At 42.1% G+C, this 23,922-nt stretch overlaps 2 protein-coding genes across 3 annotated transcripts in view; both read left to right on the top strand.

Moving 5' to 3' along the window:
- eps8a (EGFR pathway substrate 8a, signaling adaptor) overlaps positions 1-23,922 on the top strand; it is a 76,336-nt gene that overhangs the window by 50,163 nt on the left and 2,251 nt on the right. Inside the window, exons 16-22 of one of the 2 annotated variants that reach the window (XM_085769645.1) lie at positions 89-200; positions 1,305-1,445; positions 1,588-1,623; positions 2,685-2,708; positions 3,227-3,509; positions 5,465-5,648; positions 9,462-9,594. In XM_085769645.1, coding sequence (XP_085625771.1) covers positions 89-200; positions 1,305-1,445; positions 1,588-1,623; positions 2,685-2,708; positions 3,227-3,509; positions 5,465-5,648; positions 9,462-9,594 — 913 coding nt within the window. The remainder of the gene's footprint in view (positions 1-88; positions 201-1,304; positions 1,446-1,587; positions 1,624-2,684; positions 2,709-3,226; positions 3,510-5,464; positions 5,649-9,461; positions 9,595-23,922) is intronic. The other variant, XM_085769646.1, reaches the window with a different exon arrangement.
- LOC146962241 (uncharacterized) lies at positions 14,371-16,122 on the top strand. The gene has a single exon (XM_085769237.1). It carries the CDS (start codon positions 14,432-14,434, stop codon positions 15,854-15,856), a length of 1,425 nt encoding a protein of 474 aa, XP_085625363.1. The 5' UTR covers positions 14,371-14,431; the 3' UTR covers positions 15,857-16,122.

Genomic DNA, 23,922 nt, shown 5'->3' with positions numbered 1-23,922 from the left:
TATGATGTATATGATGTGTGTATTTATCCATTATGTATATATAATATATGATATGTATGTATATATACGTGTATAAACTGTATTTCAGGAGTTTTGATGAAGACGCTCGAGGCCAAACGAAACTCTTTGCCAAATCAAAATACGACTTTGTGGCGAGAAACAACACGGAGCTGTCGGTGCTGAAGGACGAGGTTGTCGAGGTAACGAGCTCCTTCACTTAATTAACATGAACACGTTTTAATTATAATTAGTTTATTGATTAAACAACATTACTTTGATTCTCACAGTTATAAACACTAAAAACAATAAATAAAATCATGTCGTCAATAATCTGATCGACTTGTTTCCCCTGTGAACTGGTTTGACCTGGTTTTATCTGGTGGTTTAAACCGTTTTAAACTGGTATCAAAGTGGTTTTATGTGGTTTGACCTGATTTTATCTGGTTTGAGCTGGTTCAAACTGGTTTAACCTGGTTTTATTTGCTGGTTTGAAATGGTTTTATCTGGTTTAAACTGGTGCGAACTGGTTTTATCTGGTCTAAACTAGTTTGACCTGGTTTTATCTGGTTCAAACTAGTTTGACCTGGTTTTATCTGGTTTAAACTGGTTTGAGCTGGTTCAAACTGGTTTTTATCTGGTTTAAACTGGTTTGACCTAGTTTTATCTGGTTTAAACTGGTTTGAAATTGTTTTATCTGGTCTGAACTGGTTTTATCTTGTTTAAACTGGTTTGAGCTGGTTCAAACTAGTTTGACCTGGTTTTATCTGGTTTAAACTGGTTTGAGCTGGTTCAAACTGGTTTGACCTGGTTTTATCTGGTGGTTTAAACTGGTGTGAACTGGTTCAAACTGGTGTGAACTGGTTTTATCTGGTTTAAACTGGTGTGGACTGGTTTTTATCTGGTTTAAACTGGTTTGAAATTGTTTTATCTGGTCTGAACTGGTTTTATCTGGTTTAAACTGGTTTGAGCTGGTTCAAACTGGTGTGAACTGGTTCAAACTGGTTTTATCTGGTTTAAACTGGTTTGAAATTGTTTTATCTGGTCTGAACTGGTTTTATCTGATTTAAACTGGTTTGAGCTGGTTCAAACTAGTTTGACCTGGTTTTATCTGGTTTAAACTGGTTTGAGCTGGTTCAAACTGGTTTGACCTGGTTTTATCTGGTGGTTTAAACTGGTTTTATCTGGTTTAAACTGGTGTGGACTGGTTTTATCTGGTTTGAAATTGTTTTATCTGGTCTGAACTGGTTTTATCTGGTTTGAACTGGTTCCCTGTGCCCGTTTGTGACCTGAGTCTCGTCTGACAGGTGCTGGACGACAGGAAGCAGTGGTGGAAGGTTCTTAACGGCTGCGGCGCTTCGGGCTACGTGCCAAACAACATCCTGGAGGCGACCAAAGCGGTGGACATCACCGGCCGCGGAGAACCGATCTACAGCCACACCATCCAGGTAGGAGGCTAACGCTAACGCTAACTGCTAACGCTAACCGCTAACGCTAACTGCTAACCGCTCACCTGCACCTCTTCACGTCATGTTGTGTGTTTGTTTTTAACGTCGTCTCTGTTTCCATTGAATCTTCGTCCGGTTAAAGCTCATGATGCCAAAGAAGGAGTTTGAGTTGTTTAAGGTAGGAGGAGCTTCAGTAGCGACGTAGCGACCTAGCAGCGTGTAGAGCTGATCTGATTGGATCAAACCTCCGGCTCTAGTTTCTGTTTCTCTGCTGTGGTCAGTTAGTGTGTGGAGTTCAGTCAGGAGGAGCTACGGTGGCCAGGAGGGTCAAATCACCGCCGCTTCATCACAAAAACTCACAACACAACACAAGTGTCACCAGCTAATGCTAAGCTAACAGTCCATGTGATCAATAACATGTGATTTGACCGTCGGGGGCCACCGTAGATCTGACCTCAGGTAGATCAGGTAGTTTTTCTTTTGCAGTGAGTTTGTTGAGGAGTTAAAGGGATAGTTCAACATTTAGTCAAACTGGCCCATTACCATAATCTCCATAGTCATAGCAGTAGGTTCGTTACCTTTAATTGTCGGTGCAAGCTATTTTTAGAACGGCGGAGCAGAGCCGTGAGCTGCTCAGAGCTACGCTACGGAGGCTCATTATGGGATTTCTTGGTTTCCCTCATCAAACTCATCAAATACACAATCCAACAACTCCACAACGCTCTGGTGGACAAGTTGTGAGCTGCACATTCACCACGCTATGAGATAATAACACAACGTTACCACACAGAGTTGTTTTAGAGGGAAATTCATGTAAAACCACTGATGCACGTTGCCTTCAGGGACAGTTTTTCATCAACAGTCTCTGTATTTCCCTCTAAAACAACTCTGTGTGGTAACGTTGTGTTATTATCTCATAGCGTGGTGAATGTGCAGCTCACAACTTGTCCACCAGAGCGTTGTGGAGTTGTTGGATTGTGTATTTGATGAGTTTGATGAGGGAAACCAAGAAATCCCATAATGAGCCTCTGTAGCGTAGCTCTGAGCAGCTCACGGCTCTGCTCCGCTGTTCTAAAAACAGCTTGCACCGACAATTAAAGGTAACGAACCTACTGCTATGACTATAGGGATTATGGTAATGGGCCAATTTGACAAAATGTTGAACTATCCCTTTAGATGTTTGTTTGTTTGTTTGTTTCACCGTCTCATCACCTCCATGTTTGTTTTTAACGACGGCAGCAATTACTGGGAGAGTTGAACGAGGTAAAACACAACAACAGTTTTAGCTCTGAGTCTCAAACAGGAAGCAGCTCACACTGCAAAAAACTGAAAATCTTACCAAGAATATTTCTCTTATTTCTTGTCAAAATGTCTCATTTCTAGTCAAAACTAATCTCTTTCCACTTAAAATAAGACTCATCACCTAAAAATTAACTTGTTTTTAGATCATTTTCACTTGTTTCAAACTAATTTTCACTTGAAATAAGTAGAAAAATCTGATAGTGGAGCAAGTTTTTCTTTCTTATTACAAGCACAAACAACTTGCTTTCACTGGCAGATTTTTCTACTTATTTCAAGTGAAAATTTGATTGAAACAAGTGAAAATGATCTAAAAACAAGTTCATTTTTAGGTGATGAGTCTTATTTTGAGTGGAAAGAGATTAGTTTTGACTAAAAATGAGACATTTTGACAAGAAAGAAGACAAATATTCTTGGAAAGATTTTGAGTTTTTGCAGTGCAGTCTCCTTCCCTTTCAAAATAAAACTCCTCTCTCCTTTAGAAACAGACCACCCGGACCGACTACATCCCCAGTAAAGCGGCGGCGACCCCGATGCCCCCGGCCCCCACGCCGCCGCCGCCGGCCCCCAACCGGCTGCCCACGCCGCCGTTGCCTCCGCCCATGGCCGAGCCCGCTAAACCGTTCGCCAGAGCGCCCGCTGCAGCCGCCGCCGCCGCCGCCGGCAGCAGCAGCAGCTCGGTCAGCCGCCAGAACAGCAACACGTCCAGCGACAACGGCAGCGTCGCACTGAGGGAGCAGAGCCAGAGGCCGGCAGCCAGAGACCGTGAGTCTGAGACCAGAACCAGAACCAGGACCAGGAGCACACTGCAAAAACTCAAAATCTTTCCAAGAATATTTGTCTCATTTCTTGTCAAAATGTCTTATTTCTAGTCAAAACTAATCTCTTTCCACTTAAAATAAGACCCATCACCTAAAAATGAACTTGTTTTTAGATCATTTTCACTTGTTTCAAACTAATTTTCACTTGAAATAAGTAGAAAAATCTGACAATGGAGCAAGTTTTTCTTTCTTATTACAAGCACAAAAAACTTCCTTTCACTGGCAGATTTTTCTACTTATTTCAAGTGAAAATTAGTTTGAAACAAGTGAAAATGATCTAAAAACAAGTTCATTGTTAGGTGATGAGTCTTATTTTAAGTGGAAAGAGATTAGTTTGGACTAGAAATGAGACATTTTGACAAGAAATAAGACAAATATTCTTGGAAAGATTTTGAGTTTTTGCAGTGCAGAACCAGAACCAGAACCAGGAGCACACTGCAAAACTCAACATCTTTCCAAGAATATTTGTCTTATTTCTCGTCAAAATGTCTCATTTCTAGTCAAAACTAAACTCTTTTCGCTTAAAATAAGACTCATCACCTAAAAATTAACTTGTTTTTAGATCATTTTCACTTGTTTCAAACTAATTTTTAACTTGAAATAAGTAGAAAAATCTGCCAGTGAAAGCTAGTTTTTTGTGCTTGTAATAAGAAAGAAAAACTTGCTCCTCTATCAGATTTTTCTACTTATTTCAAGTGAAAATCTGCTTGAAAGAAGTAAAAAGTGTCTAAAAACAAGCTGCTTTTTCTTATTTTAAAGGGATAGTATCATTTTTTTAAAGTGGGGTTGTATGATCTCCAAATAGCCCCTAAGTACTTTAATTGCAGTAGAAGACTCTCTGCACTCCTCCCGTTAGCAACGCCAGCCCATAATAGCCCTGCCCAGAGATTTACAACATACAGTGTTGTGAACAGACCCAAAGAAACGGCCTATTTTCACTAGCCTGGCTCTCGCCAGACCCTTGTAGTTCCGCAAAGCTCCACCAGAGGCGCTGCGCTCAGCTTCACACAAGGGTCTGGACTCGAGGCCAATGCAAACTTCTTCCCCGGAGCAAAAAATAATGAACCAATCAGGATCGCCGGGCGGGACTTTCTGAGGTGTGACGTAGCGCTGAAGCGACTGTTTGAGTCAAACAACAATGGCGGCTCGCAGTGAGTGGCTGAAGTAGCACGTCATTCAGGATAACGGACAAGTGGTTTATCCAATCACATACAAGATTGTTTTACAAGGCCCCGCCTTCTGAAATGAATCGCCTATGGAGCAGTCCCAGACCCTTGTGTGGAGCTCAGCATAGCTTTGCGGAACTACAAGGGTCTGGCGAGAGTCAGGCTATATTTTCACGGCCTAAAAGAGGTTTTACCTGAAAAAAATACACAGTTCCATTGTTTACTATAATATAATTTTTTCCAGCCCTTCAAAGTGCAGGAAAAACACAGTTTTTATTTGGACCGAACCAACTCACGTATCCCTCCGCCCAGGGTTAGCGCCCGCCGATCAGCAGTTGGTTAGGTCCAAATAAAAACTGTGTTTTTCCTGGAAAAAATTATATTATAGTGAACAATGGAACTGTGTATTTTTTTTCAGGTAAAACCTCTTTTAGGCCGTGAAAATAGGCAGTTTCTTTGGGTCTGTTCACAACACTGTATGTTGTAAATCTCTGGGCAGGGCTATTATGGGCTGGCGTTGCTAACGGGAGGAGTGCAGAGAGTCTTCTACTGCAATTAAAGTACTTAGGGGCTATTTGGAGATCATACAACCACACTTTTAAAAAAAATGATACTATCCCTTTAAGTATAATGAGATTAGTTTTGACTAGAAATGAGACAGATATTCTTGGTAAGAGTTAGAGTTGTTGCAGAGCAGAGAGGAGGGTTGTAACCGGTCTGGTCGTGTCCACAGGGAGGAAGTCCAACATGGAGGAGGTGCAGGACGAGCTGATGCACAGACTGACGCTGGGACGCAGCGCTCAGAAGAAGTTCCAGGCTTCGTCTCGCAGCAGCAGCATCCCGGCCGTCAGCATCACCTACGACTCCTCGCCCGAGGACGTGAGGAGCTGGCTGGAGGCCAAGGGCTTCAGCCCCGTGTGAGTCCCACTACACACACACACACACACACACACACACACACACACCAGAGCTGTGTCTCAGTCTGAATCCTTTCATACTCACACTCTATAGTTGCGTTTCCATCCACCTTTTTCTATTCGCATTTTTAAAAATTGCAAATAAATACTTGGATGGAAACGCCAGAAATTTGAAAAAAGGCAGTAAATGCGCATAAAGGTGTTTACGCTTTGGGGGGGTGGATGGATTTGTCAGCGTATCGATAAAAGGAAAATGAGACTTTCTGTTATGGAAACAGATGATGTGAATTGAGGCAGAGTTTGTGGGTGAAGCTGCTGGACTTCACCCAGCGACGCCCCGGTGTCCCAGCTCTCCTCTCTGCACCGCAACACAAACACGCTCCGTAACCCGTAATATTTAGTTTATGACGGTTAAGACGACACAATCACACGTTGTAACATCGTATATGTTATGTAACGACGTTATCCACCGCTTGTTGTAAACAAATGCACATGGAGGAGAGGAGCGTAACCAGAACAGACTGTCACAGTTCTACTGTCTTTCTGTGTAAATATCTCATGTTACAACATGAAAACCTGCTGCTTATATTCAAGTGCGTCCGATATTTTGAATTTGAATTTGAATTTATTGGTTTAAATATAGAGACAATGCACATTAATAAACATTTCTGTAAACATGCCGGTTTAGCCACGTTGGCTAATTTTCAACCGTAGTCTCTGGGGCAGGTGACTTGAGCACTACAATAATTAAAAATGCATTAAAAAATAAACACTGTATGTATTTTCTTTTAACATTTAGCTGGTGCGGCTTATACAGGTGTGTCTATAGTCCGTAAAGTACGTAAATTGTCCATGATGTTGAGTGTCAGCTGAGTGTCAACTGTTGGATACAGCCACGCTCTCTTATGACGTAATCTCACGGCGCACCACTCCTCTTCTCCCAATAATCGCAAAACAATAACGAATGGAAACGGGCATAAATTTGCATTTGCTTTTTGCGCATTTTCACCAAATCCGCTCTTAAATTCGATCCATTTGGATGGAAACCCAGCTACTGTGACTCGTTCACACTGACGAGTCAAAACACAGTGAACTGTCAGAACCTGGATGGTTTCACTCATAACGGTCAGAAAGTGGAACGATGGAAACTTCCAACCTGCAATGATCTGGTCTGGGCTACTGAGCAGAATATAGCATATAGTGTATATATTTAAGCAATATATCACGACAGGCCGTGGTATATGCTCATTATACCACGGCTAAGGGGCGTTGTTCGGCCCGACGCGAAGTGGAGGGACGACAACCCCCTTAGAGTGGTAGAATGAGCATAGACCACGGACTGGAGTGATATATTGCTTTTATAAAACGGTTACCAATAAAGGCAATATGAAAGAGGGATACACAATCAATTTCATGTAGTTTTATTCAACCAGAAATACATATTATCCAATAAAATAGCCTCACTGTGAAAAAAAATAGTCCCACCTCTCCAGACGTTAGCTCCAAGTAGCTCTGTCACTGCTCAGTCCCCTCTACCATTGTTAACCCTCTGGAGGTCAAAGTTCACCTTAAACATGTCAATTACACTACTTTACTACATTTTTTAACATCCTAAAAACATCGACTGTCTTTTACTACGGACTGCAACAGTCCGTTGTCATGGATACATGACAACAACTTCCATTCATTCCAGTCATACGTGCCTGAGGCGGAGTGATAGCCTACGCTGTGATAAGGCTTTAGAATAGCAGCCGTGGTATATGCTCATTATACCACGGTTAACAACCAATCAGATCGCAGGATTTCACTTTCTGTTTTATAAATAGATATATACTACTAGGGATGGGAATTGATAAGATTTTTACAATTCCAATTCCATTTTCAATTCTGCTTAACGATTCGATTCTTTATCGATTCTCTTATCGATTCTCATTTGGAAAAAAAAAGGACAACAAACTTTGTTCACGTTTGTACCAGGGCTGCCCCCAAATAGTCGACCAAGCATTATCGACCAAAAAGTCATTAGTCGACCTAAATTTCAACATTTGGAGGCGTGGCTTGTCAAAATTAAGTCAAAATCAATATGACTGAACCATGTGAAAGGTTGAAGGGCTTTTAATTTGAAGGGCCACATACAGGAAGTCGTGACACTCACTCGCTGTCAGTTTTTTTTTTTCTCTACATGGCTGCGATATCGCTTATCGTTTTGAGCAACTTGAGCCAACTTTTCCCATGTTGTGACGTGTCTGGTTTGGAGACTGGAATTGATGAGGGAATCGTTTGCAAAATTGGCAAACGATTCCAAGGAATTGAAACACTGGGAACCGATTCTCAACAAGAATCGGTTTTCGATTCCCATCCCTATATACTACTACTACTATGAGAAAGGGGAGGTTTCAGTTTCAGTTTAATTTATTTGACAAGGGACAATGTACATTAATAAAAGAAATGTAAATGCACCCGAGTTAGAGTAGATAGTAAACTACATGACAGTGATTCATGGAAGGATTCACACTGACTCAGCTCAGGACTCACTCACCAGACATTTGAACTGTCTGCTTTACCTGTGCAGGAACATAAAGGGATAGTTCACCCAAAATTGAAATTTCACTCATGATCTCCTCCCCCTCATGTGGACTAAGGGCTGGGAGAAGTTTCAGAGTCCTCCGTGGCTTCTCTGAGTTACAGGGGGTCTCGGCGTAGCAGTGCATGTCCATATGACAGTTGCAAATGGATACCAACTGTCTTCGTAACAAAAAGACACCAAAAAACATCCAAATAGAACGAATCTCCTTGTTGTTTACATTCTACTTCCTGGTAGAAAACCAGCTGTAATTTGAATGAGATCAATAGTAACGAACGAGAGTTTAGCTATATATCATATTTTTCACGTCCTATCACCGTTTAGACAAATCTGAAATGATTGAAGAAACATTACTATTTCTGTGTGTGTGTTTTGTGTTGCTATGTGTTGTATTTATTCAGTTTGGGGGAATCACAGTGTCTAGAAAGCATCAGTGGCTCAGCTGACAGGGACAGCTAACGGTAGCTAAGCTAACGGCGGTAGCTAGGCTAACGGCGGTAGCTAAGCTAACAGCAGGACGTCAGCTGTTAAAACCCTCCCGTTGTGGGACACCACATGAAACTACTCCAGTTAGCTCAGTCATGTTGGAACTCAGATATCCGCTGGAGAAAATATTTTTTCATGGAGCGTTTATTGAGTCACTGAGTTATTAAAGTTAAACAGGTAGCTAACCGTTAGCCCGGCTAATCTATGATAACCATGACTAATTACAAAAATGTGCACACGTAAATAGTAATGTTTGTCCAATCATTGGTTTTATAAACAAACATCAGATTAGTCTAAACGGTGATATAGTGACATGAAAAAGTAGATACATATAGCGAAACTCTTGTCCGTCACTATTGTTCGAATGCTGGTTTTCTACCAGGAAGTAGTTGTAAACAACAAGGAGATTCGTCCTATACAAGAGGGACATTACATACGAGCAGCATGGAGGTATCTGGATGTTTTTTGGTGTGTCTTTTTGTTATGAAGACAGTTGGTATCCATTTGCAACCGTTATATGGACATGCACTGCTACGCCGAGACCCCCTGTAACTCAGAGAAGCCACGGAGGACTCTGAAACTTCTCCCAGCCCTTAGTCCACATGAGGGGGAGGAGATAATGAGGGAAATTTAAATTTTGGGTGAACTATCCCATTAACACATTAGCCACAAGATAATTCTGAAGCGCTGCCCCTGTCAACATGAGTACTATGAGCTAATGAGAGCTTCCTGTGTGGCTGCAGCACCATCACCAGCCTGGGCGTCCTGACCGGAGCTCAGCTCTTCTCTCTCAACAAAGAGGAGCTGAAGACGGTCTGTCCCGACGACGGAGCGCGAGTCTTCAGCCAGGTCACGGTGCAGAAGGCCGCGCTGGAGGTGGGTGGAGCCTCGCACTCTGACACCGAGCTGCAGTGACATCACAGTGACATCACAGTGACATCACAGTGACATCATATCTAACCTTTACATCAGAGAACTGTAGAAACTGTTGTAGAGTTATTGGTTATGGATGAAGTTTCTGCATTTATTGATGATTTATTGAGTGAGAGAAACAATTCAGTCAACACAAAGGATGGATAGATGGATGGATAGATAGATAGATAGATAGATAGATAGATAGATAGATAGATAGATAGATAGATAGATAGATAGATAGATAGATAGATAGATAGATAGATAGATAGATAGATAGATAGATAGATAGATAGATAGATGGATGATGGATGGATGGATGGATAGATAGATGGATAGATGGATAGATGGATAGATAGATAGATAGATAGATAGATAGTTTAGTTTATTTATTTCATTCATTTATCGAGCATAAAAACAAAAAATAAAATAAAACTCATAAAAATAATGACAATACTGTAGCTCCTGAATGAAAGGGGGCAGAAAGAAGCAAACTTATATTGTCTACCCCTTGTTACAAAGAATTAACACAAATTAGATAATACCTACATCCCAGACAGATAGATAGATAGATAGATAGATAGATAGATAGATAGATAGATAGATAGATAGATAGATAGATAGATAGATAGATAGATAGATAGATAGATAGATAGATAGATAGATAGATAGATACTTTTTTGTTACCCTATATGGGAATCATAATGAATTTCCCGTTTTATTTTGAGATATTCCTCTGATTTTATTTTGAAATACTCCTGTGATTCCTCATCACTGGATGATGTCAGCTGATGCTCAGATCTGAGAGTTCCCATCTGATTGGTTGATCAGACAAACATGAGCAGCAATAAACACGTAAATCAATGGACAAATATGAATATTGGCAAGGCAATGCAATTTTATTTGTACAGCCCGTTTTTACCAGCAGTTTGTCTCAAAGGGCTTTACATCCCATCATAACAACATCCTCTGTCCTTAGACCCTCACATCCACTGAGGAAAAACTCCATGGAAAACCCTTTTAACAGGGAAAACCAGGAGAAAGCTCAGGGTGAGCAACAGAGGAGGGATCATCACCCAGGACGGACAGACGGGACAGAGATGTTGTTACAGACAAGAAAACTGTTTATAGTTTATGACACAGAATGTGGGAAACATGGAAATATACATTTCAAAGGAGGTTAAATCGAAAGCAACTGGACTTACTGTAGTTATTTGTTAACTAAGTCCAGTTGCTTTCGATTTAACCTCCTTTGAAATACTACTGTATGACCTGGACAAATGAGAATAGACCGAATCGCCTTGTTGTTTACATTCTACTTCCTGGTAGAAAACCAGCTGTAATGTGAATGAGATCAATAGTAACGAACGAGAGTTTAGCTATATATCATATTTTTCACGCCCTATCACTGTTTAGACAAATCTGAAATGATTGAAGAAACATTACTATTTCTGTGTGTGTGTTTTGTGTTGCTATGTGTTGTATTTATTCAGTTTGGGGGAATCACAGTGTCTAGAAAGCATCAGTGGCTCAGCTGACAGGGACAGCTAACGGTAGCTAAGCTAACGGTAGCTAAGCTAACGGCAGAGAGCTAACATCAGGACGTCAGCTGTTAAAACCCTCCCGTTGTGGGACACCACATGAAACTACTCCAGTTAGCTCAGTCATGTTGGAACTCAGATATCCGCTGGAGAAAATATTTTTTCATGGAGCGTTTATTGAGTCACTGAGTTATTAAAGTTAAACAGGTAGCTAACCGTTAGCCCAGCTAATCTCTGATAACTATGACTAATTACAAAAATGTGCACACAGAAATAGTAATGTTTGTCCAGTCATTGGTTTTATAAACTTTACAAACATCAGATTAGTCTAAACGGTGATATAGTGACATGAAAAAGTAGATAAATATAGTGAAACTCTCGTCCGTCACTATTGTTCGAATGCTGGTTTTCTACCAGGAAGTAGTTGTAAACAACAAGGCGATTCGTCCTATATGCACCGGCTTATGGAAATATAAAAATATATTGGTGACATCACATGTCACATGACCTCCGGCGGCCTCATGTTTGTGCGTGGGAGCTGTCGATCGATCGGCGCCGCTCGTCTCTGTCTTTTACGTTTCTGTCCCCAACTCTGGCAAGGTCTGGTGTGTGGTGTCTATCTCCACCTGCAGGTTTTCTTCTGACCCTCCTTTGATCTTCTGACTCTGTTCACACGTTCATCAAGGTATTGTGATGTCACGAAGAGGGCGGAGCTTCCGTTCTGTTGGCCAGACTCTACAGTCCTGAACCGTCCAATCACGTCGCTTCTCTCAGGACTCGTCAGTCTCCAGTCAGACTGGACCCGGACCTGTTCTTGACTTAATTTGGAAACCAAGACTACACTGCCAAAACTCAAAATCTCAAAATCTTTCCAAGAATATTTGTCTCATTTCTTGTCAAAATGTCTCATTTCTAGTCTAAACTAAACTCTTTCTACTTAAAATAAGACTCATCACCTAAAAATGAACTTGTTTTTAGATCATTGTCACTTGTTTCAAACTAATTTTCACTTGAAATACTGTAAGTAGAAAAATCTGCCAGTGAAAGGAAGTTTTTTGTGCTTGTAATGAGAAAGAAAAACTATCCACTCCAATATCAGATTTTTCTACTTATTTCCAGTGAAAATCTGCTTGAAAGAAGTAAAAAGTGTCTAAAAACAAGCTACGATTTAATGTTATGAGTCTTATTTTAAGTAGAATTAGATTTGTTTTGACTAGAAATGAGACAAATATTCTTGGTAAGAGTTTTTGCAGTGTAACCCTTGACTTGGGACTTGAAGGTCTTGACTTTTAGGACTTGAGACTTAAGGGTCTTAACTTGGGACTTGATTTTGGGCTTCCTGGTCTTTATTTGGGACCAACGAGTCCTCCTGATGTTGTTTGGACGACCTGGGTTGTGTCCGAAACCACTCCCTCATTCCCTCCTCCCTACTCACTATATAGTGAATTCACTATAGTGACTCACTGGTCAAATGAAAAAACACTTTCGGACACTACTCCGCCGCACAGTTAATGACATATTATGCTGCGTAATTAAAACGTTCTGACTGCGATCGTAACGGCCGGTGTTGGTACCATGGATACAACCATGGTAACGGCCGGTGTAGCAACATAAAAAGAGGAGTAAAGCAATATATTAAGCGGTAATATATATATACTTAAGCATCAAAGATGTTCAATCAAACCCACATAGTTTGAAACAACGTTCAAAACACACACAGCCACTCACAACTAAGCATAATGTCCGCTAGCTTAATGCTAATGTACAATGTAAAACACCATAGACAGGCTAACAGAAATTAGCATCGCTATCCAGAGTCTGTGGTCAGTTTATAACGCTTGTTAGGAAATTTGCTCTGACGTTTGTTGTGGGAGTCTGTGGAAGCTGCAACCGGACAACTCTGGCAGCTGGACACATTTATTGACGTTATTTATTGATTTATTGACATTATTGTTACTTTGTAACGCGTTACCCACAACACTGGTCACTACTTCATTTATTTGGTAGCTACACCGGTCACTACTTCATTTATTTGGTAGCTACACCGGTCACTACTTCATTTATTTGGTAGCTACACCGGTCACTACTTCATTTATTTGGTAGCTACACCGGTCACTACTTCATTTATTTGGTAGCTACACCGGTCACTACTGCATTTATTTATTTGGTAGCTACACCGGTCACTACTTCATTTATTTGGTAGCTACACCGGTCACTACTGCATTTATTTATTTGGTAGCTACACCGGTCACTACTGCATTTATTTATTTGGTAGCTACACCGGTCACTACTTCATTTATTTGGTAGCTACACCGGTCACTACTGCATTTATTTGGTAGTGTAAAGGGTTAAAAACTAAGTTCATTGAGTGTAAAGATGTTTAAAATACATTAAATTCATGGAGAAGAAATTAGAAAAAAATAGTATACTGTAGACAAAAATATAAAGTAGTTGTACAGTTTATTTGTGTTAAAAATACTGAGTGTATTGAAAATGGTTCAACAAAGAAAGAAAACTAGACACCCCTATAAATATGTTTTTTATTTCATTTTATTATGTAAATGGCATTTCAGTGCTCATTTCATTGTACTGTTGTTTTTGGTGTTAGCGCGATACTTTATCATGTCAGTAGGTGGCGCCTTGCGCCTGAGAGGAACACAAAACCCCTTAGAGGCAGATCCTGCAGAATAAATTCTGCAGTCCTGCTAACCAGAAGCCGATGTCGTTCTGCCTCTTTGTGTTTACATACAGGTGGGTTTAACTTCTTCTAGTGTACATGTTGGTGTCCCAAAATAAGGGTCATGAGTATCGAAGTTATTTTTGTAAGAGACAGAGAGTTAAAACTGAGTAATTGTGTGTTTTAACTGTGTTAAGGTCCGTGTTCGGATGTCGGTTGCTAACTGCTAGCACGTAGCTAAACGGTACAATGTAAAATGTAAACAAAGGGGTTTGTTTTGTTTTGTTTGGATGTGATTAATTGTGTCACGTTTTATTACGGTTGTGATAATTAATTACATGTGTGTTTAACTTTATGAGAATAAATTCTGCAGTCCTGCTAACCAGAAGCCGATGTCGTTCTGCCTCTTTGTGTTTACATACAGCCATTGCCCGTGGCGGCAGAGGCCATCGCAACCCTCCCTGATACCCCTAGGTCAGGAGGGTAATAATCTTGGGGGCTCGTCCCGGGATTAGCTCTACAACCTGATGACAGCTAATCCATTAAAGAACCTGACTTCAAGTTCCCGAACCGACGTGCTGCAATGACCGACGGCTCCAAAGGTGAAAAGATGTCTGCTCTAGGAGAACTGCGAAGGGGGATCCAGCGGCAGCTCCACCAGCTTATCATCTGCGCCAATTCAGAGATGCTCTACAAGCTGGCAGAGTTCATCAAGGATGAGGTAGAGGAAGATGTACCAGGAAAGGACGCTTCAGATGTGGAACTCTATGACTTTATCGTGGACTTTTTGAAAAGTGACGAGCTGGCAAGTCGAGAGGACCAAGGAATGTCCAGCCTGTTAATCTTCAAAGATCTCATCACTGAACTGCAACCACCTCCAGTGGCTACAGAGGAGCAACAGGAGCTCACGGAAGAGACTGAATTCATCCTGGCCCCTTCCACAGTAGATAGTAAGACAAACAGATCACCAGTTGTTAACCAGGTAACTGATGTAATTAAGTTGACTGATGTTGCTGCCTTACTGCCCCGGAGAGAGTTCAAGATACACAGTGGACAGATTTCGGACTCAGATTCTGATGTGAGTTACAGTTCACTGTGCAGGCAGATTGATGAGGGGTTATCTGAAAATTTCACAGAGGCAGAAGTAATTCGTACTGTCTTAAAGATAATCAGGCCTGGTACCTTTAAAGACATGTTGATGACCAAAGATGGGTTAACTGTAGCTGAACTCAAACGTTTTCTCAGAGCACACTTACGAGACAAGAGTAGTGCAGAATTATTTCAGGAGCTTAGCAATGCAAAGCAACAGGAAAAAGAAAACCCACAACAGTTCATGTACCGCTTAATGGGTCTAAAACAGAGAGTACTGTTTGCTTCACAGCAAGGTAGCTCAGAGTTTCAATATGACAGAAAACTTGTCCATGGAGTATTTCTTCACTCCTTGTATCAGGGAATAAGTGAGAAATATGCACATGTCAGACGAGACCTTAAACCTGCCATTAGTAACCCAAGTGTAACTGATGATTTTATCCTAGAAATAATGACAAAGTCAGTCAGTGAAGAGATGGGGAGACAGGCACGCCTTGGTCAGGCACACAAAACTAAAACAGTCACAGTAAATGCTAGTCAACAAGGAGAGAGACAATATGCAGCTCAGCCTCCAGCTGAGGTTCAAGCCAGCGTTCTCCAGACTAAAGCTGAAGTCCAAGCAAACCGCACAGCTATTCATGAACTTACAGCACATGTCTCAGCTTTGGCAAAGACTATTGAGAAGGTTCTTACCACTACAACCCGCACTCCTGAGACATCACAACCCAACTCAGTAAGTACTGTGCAACCACCCAAGTGTGCCACGAAGGGAAAATGTCAGCCATGTTTAGCCCAAGGAACCGCAACTTGCAACCACTGTTTCAGATGTGGCCAGGAAGGACACAGAGCGGTCGGATGTCTGTCAAAGACCAAGCCTGCGGGAAACGTGAGGAGGTCACTGGGGAGGGACCACCAGTGACCAAACAACGACCAGCGTCCCCTGTCACAGTAACCAGCCACGACTACAACACGTTAGTTAACAACCAGTCACCAGTAAAACACAGAGCAGTAAAAGGAAATTGTGTCGCAAAGTTAATAGGCAAAAGATGTATGCTTACCTGTTATCTCAATGGTGTAAAGACTGATATGTTGCTGGATAGTGGAGCTCAGGTTACCATAGTGGGAAAGGACTGGCTAGAAACACACTTACCAGAGATCACAGTTCAGTCACTTGAGGACCTCCTACCAGATGTTCCCTTAAGAATTACAGCAGCTAATGGGACTGATGTACCATTTGAGGGGTGGGCTGAAATACTAATGGAAATCAAAAGTGCAAAACATGGCCATGTAGCTATTCAGGTACCCATGCTCGTGAGTCAGAGCTGTGTTAGTGGTCTCTTACTGGGGTTCAATGTAATAGAAGAGATCATCTTAGAGAGTCTTAAGAGTCCAGGGAGTGTCAGTCTCAGTGATTTGCTAGCAGAGGCATTAAAGCTACATCAAGACACAGCTAAAACCATTGTCTCAGTAGTCAGTGGAACTGCAGCGCAGGAAACACCTAGAACTGACACCATCAGAGTAGGAAAAAGAGGTCTCACAGTTCCAAGTGGCCAGATATATGAGATCAAGTGTCATGTCAGGTCATGGCCAAAGGGGGGAACCATGCTATTTGAACCCACCTTAGAGAGTGTGTTACCAGAGGGGCTAGAGCTGTTCCCTGCATTAGCTGATGTACCTGCTGGTGCCTCTAAAGTCATAAAAATCCCAGTTTGCAACTCAACAAAACATGACATCTTCCTGTCACCGAGAACAGCTTTAGGCTGTATTGAAGAAATAATTGACAGCAGGCCAGTGAATCTGTGTTCATCGTCCCAGCAACCAGCGACACCAAACGACAAAACACATGTGTGCACCGCACAAGTGGGTCTAACAGACAGTGCCAGTGAGAGAACCACCAGCTCAGCTGAGTCACACACACAGCAAAAATGGCACCCTCCGGTTAATTTAGACCATCTTGACCAGCAACAACAGGAGGTGGTGCGCCAGATGCTTTATGATGAATCGGATGTGTTTGCAAGAGGAGAAGGAGACATAGGCTGCATACCCAACTTACAGCTGAAAATCAATGTTGTGGATGACCACCCTGTTCAGAAGTGCTATAACTCCATACCAAAGCCACTGTACAAGGAGGTGAAGGAGTATGTGCAGAATCTCCTGGACAGAGGATGGATTCGCAAATCTGTGTCTTCCTATTCCTCCCCGGTGGTTTGTGTCCGGAAAAAAGACCAGAGTCTGAGACTGTGTGTAGATTTCAGAGGGGTGAACCGAAAGACTGTCCCAGATCGTCATCCGTTGCCCCGTATCCAAGACCTCCTTGACAGTTTGCAGGGCAATACCTGGTTCTCCATCCTTGATCAAGGCAGCGCTTATCATCAAGGATTTGTCAGTGAGGAATCAAGACATCTCACAGCCTTCAGCACACCATGGGGGTTGTATGAATGGATACGTATTCCATTCGGCCTGACAAACGCCCCTGCGGCTTTCCAGAGGTGTATGGAGGGTGTGTTGGAAAGTGTCCGAGACGAATGTTGTGCGCCATACCTTGATGATGTCTTGTGTTACTCAGTGTCATTTGAGGATCACATACACCACCTCAGACAAGTTTTCAGCTGCATGAGAGAACATGGGATCAAATTGAGACCAACAAAGTGTGAGCTGTTTAAAGGAGAAGTCCGCTACCTTGGTCGGTTGGTGTCTGGAGAAGGGGTGAAGATTGATCCACAGGATTTAGCAGCAGTGATTGCACTTAAAGAGAAAGAACCACGCACAGTTGGAGACGTTAAATCATTGCTGGGGTTTCTGGGATACTACCGCTCCTTCATCCAAAACTTTTCTCGCCTGGCAAAGCCACTGTTTGAACTGTTGCAAAAACCCACTGAGACTGGTGAAAGTAACACTCAGAACAAGACAAGCAAAAATAAAGACAGAACAAAGAAGGGAGATAAAGGGCAGCTCCACTCAAAAACACCCATCACATGGAGAGCAGAGCATAGGGATGTTGTCACCAAGCTCGTGGACATGCTGACTAATCCACCCATCCTAGCGTACCCGAACTTTGACCTCCCATTCATACTGCACACCGACGCGTCCAATGAAGGGTTAGGAGCAGTGCTATATCAGTGCCAGGACAACAAGCTGAGGGTCATAGGCTACGGCTCAAGAACTCTAACTCCCGCCGAGAGAAATTACCACCTCCACTCCGGTAAACTTGAGTTCTTGGCTCTCAAGTGGTCCATCTGTGATAAGTTTAGGGATTACCTGTATTATTCTCCAACATTTACAGTGTACACAGATAATAACCCTTTGACTTATGTCCTCAGCACTGCCAGACTAAATGCCGTTGGACACAGATGGGTTGGGGAGCTGGCTGATTTTCATTTCGATATCAAGTACAGGCCCGGAAAGATGAACACAGACGCTGATACTCTCTCCAGGTATCCTGTAGACTTTCAAGACAACATTAAAGAGCACACAGAGTCCATGTCACCAGAGCTTGTGTCTGCAGTCTGGCAAGGCAGCAAAGCAGTTCAAGAGAGTGATGTACCGTGGGTCGCAGCTTTGCAACTTGATGGTGAGGACACAGATGTTTTGTCACCTGAAAGTATTTCCAGTGTTAAACCAGAAAATATCTGTGCTGCACAACAGGAAGACTCAGCCATCAAGGAGGTGATCTCTTTAAAACTTCAGCACTGGACTCCAAATGAAAGAGACAAAAGAAACATGGGGAAAGAGACAAAGAGACTGCTGTATGAGTGGAACAAGCTGGTGGTGGATAATGGGGTTCTTTACCGACAGACTGGACAACATAAGCAGCTCGTCCTTCCTGAAAAGTTGAAACTGAAAGTGCTGAAGACTCTGCATAATGACATGGGCCACGTTGGCGCAGAGAAAGTTACCCATCTTGCCCGTGAGAGGTTTTATTGGCCGAACATGCAGCATGACATAGAAACCTATGTTAACAAGAGATGTACATGCATTAAACAGAAACGTCCCAATCTTCCACAGAGAGCGCCCATGGGACACATCTCCACCAGCGGTCCGTTCGAGTTAGTATGTATTGACTACCTCCACTTGGAGCAAAGCCAAGGTTATGAGTATATACTAGTACTTATTGACCACTTCACACGCTTTGCTCAAGCGTATCCAACAAGGAATAAATCAGGGAAAACAGCAGCTGACAAGATATTCCAAGACTTCATTCCTCGCTTTGGATATCCTGAGAAACTCCACCACGATCAGGGGAGGGAGTTTGAGAACAGTTTATTCAGCAGGTTACAACAACTGGCAGGTATCAGTCACTCACGTACAACACCCTACCACCCACAGGGTAACCCAGTGGAGAGGCTGAACCGTACACTCCTTCAGATGATGCGTACGCTGGAAGAAGAGAAAAAAAGTCAGTGGAAAGATCATCTCCCCCATGTCGTGCACGCTTACAATTGCACAAGGCACGAGGCCACCAGCTTTTCACCATTCTTCCTTTTGTATGGTCGACGCCCACGCTTGCCTGTTGACTTACTGTTCCCTCCCAAGAAAGAGTCTGAGTCGCCTGATCAGCGGACGTATGCAGAGAAATGGGCGAAAAGAATGCGTTCTGCATATGAAATTGCAGCAAATAACAGTGAGAAATCATCAGCCAAGGGCAAAAGACAATATGACAGAGCGGTCAGAGGCGTTGTTCTTCAGCCGGGAGACCGAGTGCTGGTCAAAAACCTGTCAGAGAGAGGTGGGCCTGGCAAGTTGCGGGCTTACTGGGAGCAGGTGGTGCACCGTGTTGTGGAAAGAGTTGATAATGGACCAGTGTATAAGGTGCAACCTGAAAAAGGATCCAAGACACTGCGTGTGCTCCACCGCAACCTCCTTCTGCCAGTGAATGAACTGCCCCTGGAAGAAACACTTCCCGCACCTCATCAGAAAGAAAAAACAAAAACACAGAAAAAGACAGTTACCACTACACATGACGACAGCACTGACAATTCTGATGAAGAATATACCTACCAGCCGGTCCCTGTTACAGATTAATGAGATCTCAATCAGCAGGGCATCATCACACAAAACCCCATCCTCAGACTGAGCAGAGACTAAATGCCAGAGCCAGTGAGTTCCATCCTGCTGGCAGGGAGGACATGGACACTCAGGATGAGGAGGAGGATGTGCCACAGGACAGAGCTTGTGAGGATGTCACCATGGAGGAGGAACATCAAGTGGAGCAGCAGCCAGACAGACTGCTGGATGGCATGGTCGCAAGGGAAGATGAACGTCAGGCAGAAGCTGAGGCTGTCAGAAGATCCCAGCGGGCATCCCAGCCAAGACAGATACTCACCTATGGTACGCTGGGACAGCCATCTTACCAGCAGTGGGGTACAGGAGTGAACTCTCTAATGCCAAGGTACCCTCTCTCAGACCATCTCAGTACTGTTCCCCTTACATATTATACACCTTCACACCCGTATTACTTCAACTATGTAGCTCAGACATATTAACATGTGTTAGACTCCACTACGTCTCTCACTGTAGACAAATGTCAGGAGACATTCCAAAAAAAAAAAAGCAGGGGAGAGTGTAAAGGGTTAAAAACTAAGTTCATTGAGTGTAAAGATGTTTAAAATACATTAAATTCATGGAGAAGAAATTAGAAAAAAATAGTATACTGTAGACAAAAATATAAAGTAGTTGTACAGTTTATTTGTGTTAAAAATACTGAGTGTATTGAAAATGGTTCAACAAAGAAAGAAAACTAGACACCCCTATAAATATGTTTTTTATTTCATTTTATTATGTAAATGGCATTTCAGTGCTCATTTCATTGTACTGTTGTTTTTGGTGTTAGCGCGATACTTTATCATGTCAGTAGGTGGCGCCTTGCGCCTGAGAGGAACACAAAACCCCTTAGAGGCAGATCCTGCAGAATAAATTCTGCAGTCCTGCTAACCAGAAGCCGATGTCGTTCTGCCTCTTTGTGTTTACATACAGGTGGGTTTAACTTCTTCTAGTGTACATGTTGGTGTCCCAAAATAAGGGTCATGAGTATCGAAGTTATTTTTGTAAGAGACAGAGAGTTAAAACTGAGTAATTGTGTGTTTTAACTGTGTTAAGGTCCGTGTTCGGATGTCGGTTGCTAACTGCTAGCACGTAGCTAAACGGTACAATGTAAAATGTAAACAAAGGGGTTTGTTTTGTTTTGTTTGGATGTGATTAATTGTGTCACGTTTTATTACGGTTGTGATAATTAATTACATGTGTGTTTAACTTTATGAGAATAAATTCTGCAGTCCTGCTAACCAGAAGCCGATGTCGTTCTGCCTCTTTGTGTTTACATACAGCCATTGCCCGTGGCGGCAGAGGCCATCGCAACCCTCCCTGATACCCCTAGGTCAGGAGGGTAATAGTAGCTACACCGGTCACTACTGCATTTATTTATTTGGTAGCTACACCGGTCACTACTTCATTTATTTGGTAGCTACACCGGTCACTACTGCATTTATTTGGTAGCTACACCGGTCACTACTGCATTTATTTATTTGGTAGCTACACCGGTCACTACTGCATTTATTTATTTGGTAGCTACACCGGTCACTACTTCATTTATTTGGTAGCTACACCGGTCACTACTGCATTTATTTGGTAGCTACACCGGTCACTACTGCATTTATTTATTTGGTAGCTACACCGGTCACTACTTCATTTATTTGGTAGCTACACCGGTCACTACTTCATTTATTTGGTAGCTACACCGGTCACTACTTCATTTATTTGGTAGCTAAACCGGTCACTACTGCATTTATTTGGTAGCTACACCGGTCACTACTTCATTTATTTGGTAGCTACACCGGTCACTACTTCATTTATTTGGTAGCTACACCGGTCACTACTTCATTTATTTGGTAGCTACACCGGTCACTACTGCATTTATTTGGTAGCTACACCGGTCACTACTTCATTTATTTGGTAGCTACACCGGTCACTACTTCATTTATTTGGTAGCTACACCGGTCACTACTTCATTTATTTGGTAGCTACACCGGTCACTACTTCATTTATTTGGTAGCTGCACCGGTCACTACTGCATTTATTTGGTAGCTGCACCGGTCACTACTTCATTTATTTGGTAGCTACACCGGTCACTACTTCATTTATTTGGTAGCTGCACCGGTCACTACTGCATTTATTTGGTAGCTACACCGGTCACTACTTCATTTATTTGGTAGCTACACCGGTCACTACTTCATTTATTTGGTAGCTACACCGGTCACTACTTCATTTATTTGGTAGCTACACCGGTCGTTCTGGGCCGCTGTGTTAACGGCGTCGATCCGTGACCACAATGCATGATGGGATATCTTGCTCCGGTTAGTGACCATCGGATGTTCACTACATTTCGCGGTGAATTGTGGGATAGATTCAGTCACTATATAGTGAACATTAATAATCACTAAACATTCGGACACCACTACAAAATGGCGTGGTCACTATATAGGGGGGGATTTCGGACACAGCCTTGGTCTTGATCCATGTCCTGACTTGTAGAACAGGAAGTCCCTTTGACTGATCTGGACTCTGGACTTTGGACCTGATTGTAAACGGATGTTCATGAGTTCTGGTTCTGATTCTGGCCGTCAGAACGAGGCTCCAGTCGTTTCATGTTCAGCAGCATCTTAAGGTAGCACCAGCACCATTTGTCTCCCTTCCTTGTAATTCCACCTTAAACTCCGTGAATGAACCAGCTCCAGAATGACCCACTTCCTGTTGACCTTTGACCCCTTCACCTCCAGCGCCCTCTGACCCTGTAGAAACCAGGAACACTGCAGAAACTCAAAATCTTACCAAGAATATTTGTCTTATTTCTAGTCAAAATGTCATTTCTAGTCTAAACTAATCTCATTATAATTAAAATCAGACTCATCACATTAAAATCAGCTTGTTTTTAGACACTTTTTACTTCTTTCAAGCAGATTTTCACTTGAAATAAGTAGAAAAATCTGTTTTTCTTTTTTTTAACAAGCACAAAAAACTTGCTTCCACTGGCAGATTTTTCTACTTATTTCAAGTGAAAATTAGTTTGAAACAAATGAAAATAATCTAAAAACAAGTTCATTTTTAGGTGATGAGTCTTATTTTAAGTGAAAAGAGTTTAGTTTTGACTAGAAATGAGACATTTTGACAAGAAATAAGACAAATATTCTTGGAAGGATTTTGAGATTTTGCAGTGAAGTAGATCTGTTATTGGCTGGAACGAGTTCTGTGTGTGTTAGCTTGATTGCTACTCAGAGCTATGCTAAGCTAAGCTAAGCTAAGCTAACTGTTGTCCCTAATAGCTCCTCTCATTTACTGAGTCCCAGTAAAATGTAGATACAAATATTTTAGTTTTTTACAACCAGATGTTTCAGTTTTTACCACCAAGAAAAACTCAGGTTGTAAAAAACAAACTCCTGTCCACCTGCCGCTCGTCACACAGAAATGAAACAAACACAGAAATCATTTATACTTTTTTAAAACAAAATGTGATTATTTATTTAGTATTATTAATTGTTGATTGATCTCTGTGTTTGTTTTGTTTGCTGATGTACTGATTGATCAGTCGTATCAGTTTGGTTAAAGGGATAGTTCACCCAAAATTGAAATTTCACTCATTATCTCCTCCCCCTCATGTGGACTAAGGGCTGGGAGAAGTTTCAGAGTCCTCCGTGGCTTCTCTGAGTTACAGGGGGTCTCGGCGTAGCAGTGCATGTCCATATGACGGTTGCAAATGGATACCAACTGTCTTCGTAACAAAAAGACACACCAAAAAACATCCCAATACCTCCATGCTGCTCGTCTGTAATGTCTGTCTTATATTGAAGCCCCGAAATGCGAAATTGTCCCGAAAAAAATTAAATAAGTCTATATTTCGAGCCGGGAAAAGGAGCTTCCGCTACAAAACAAGCTTGAAATATAGACTTATTTAAGTTTTTTCGGGACAATTTCGCATTTCGGGGCTTCAATACA

The sequence above is a fragment of the Trachurus japonicus genome, chromosome 23, assembly GCF_045865225.1.
Source record: "Trachurus japonicus isolate A0001 chromosome 23, Traja_1.0".
Taxonomy (NCBI): Eukaryota; Metazoa; Chordata; class Actinopteri; order Carangiformes; family Carangidae; genus Trachurus; species Trachurus japonicus.
This window is presented reverse-complemented; position numbering and strand designations above follow the sequence as displayed.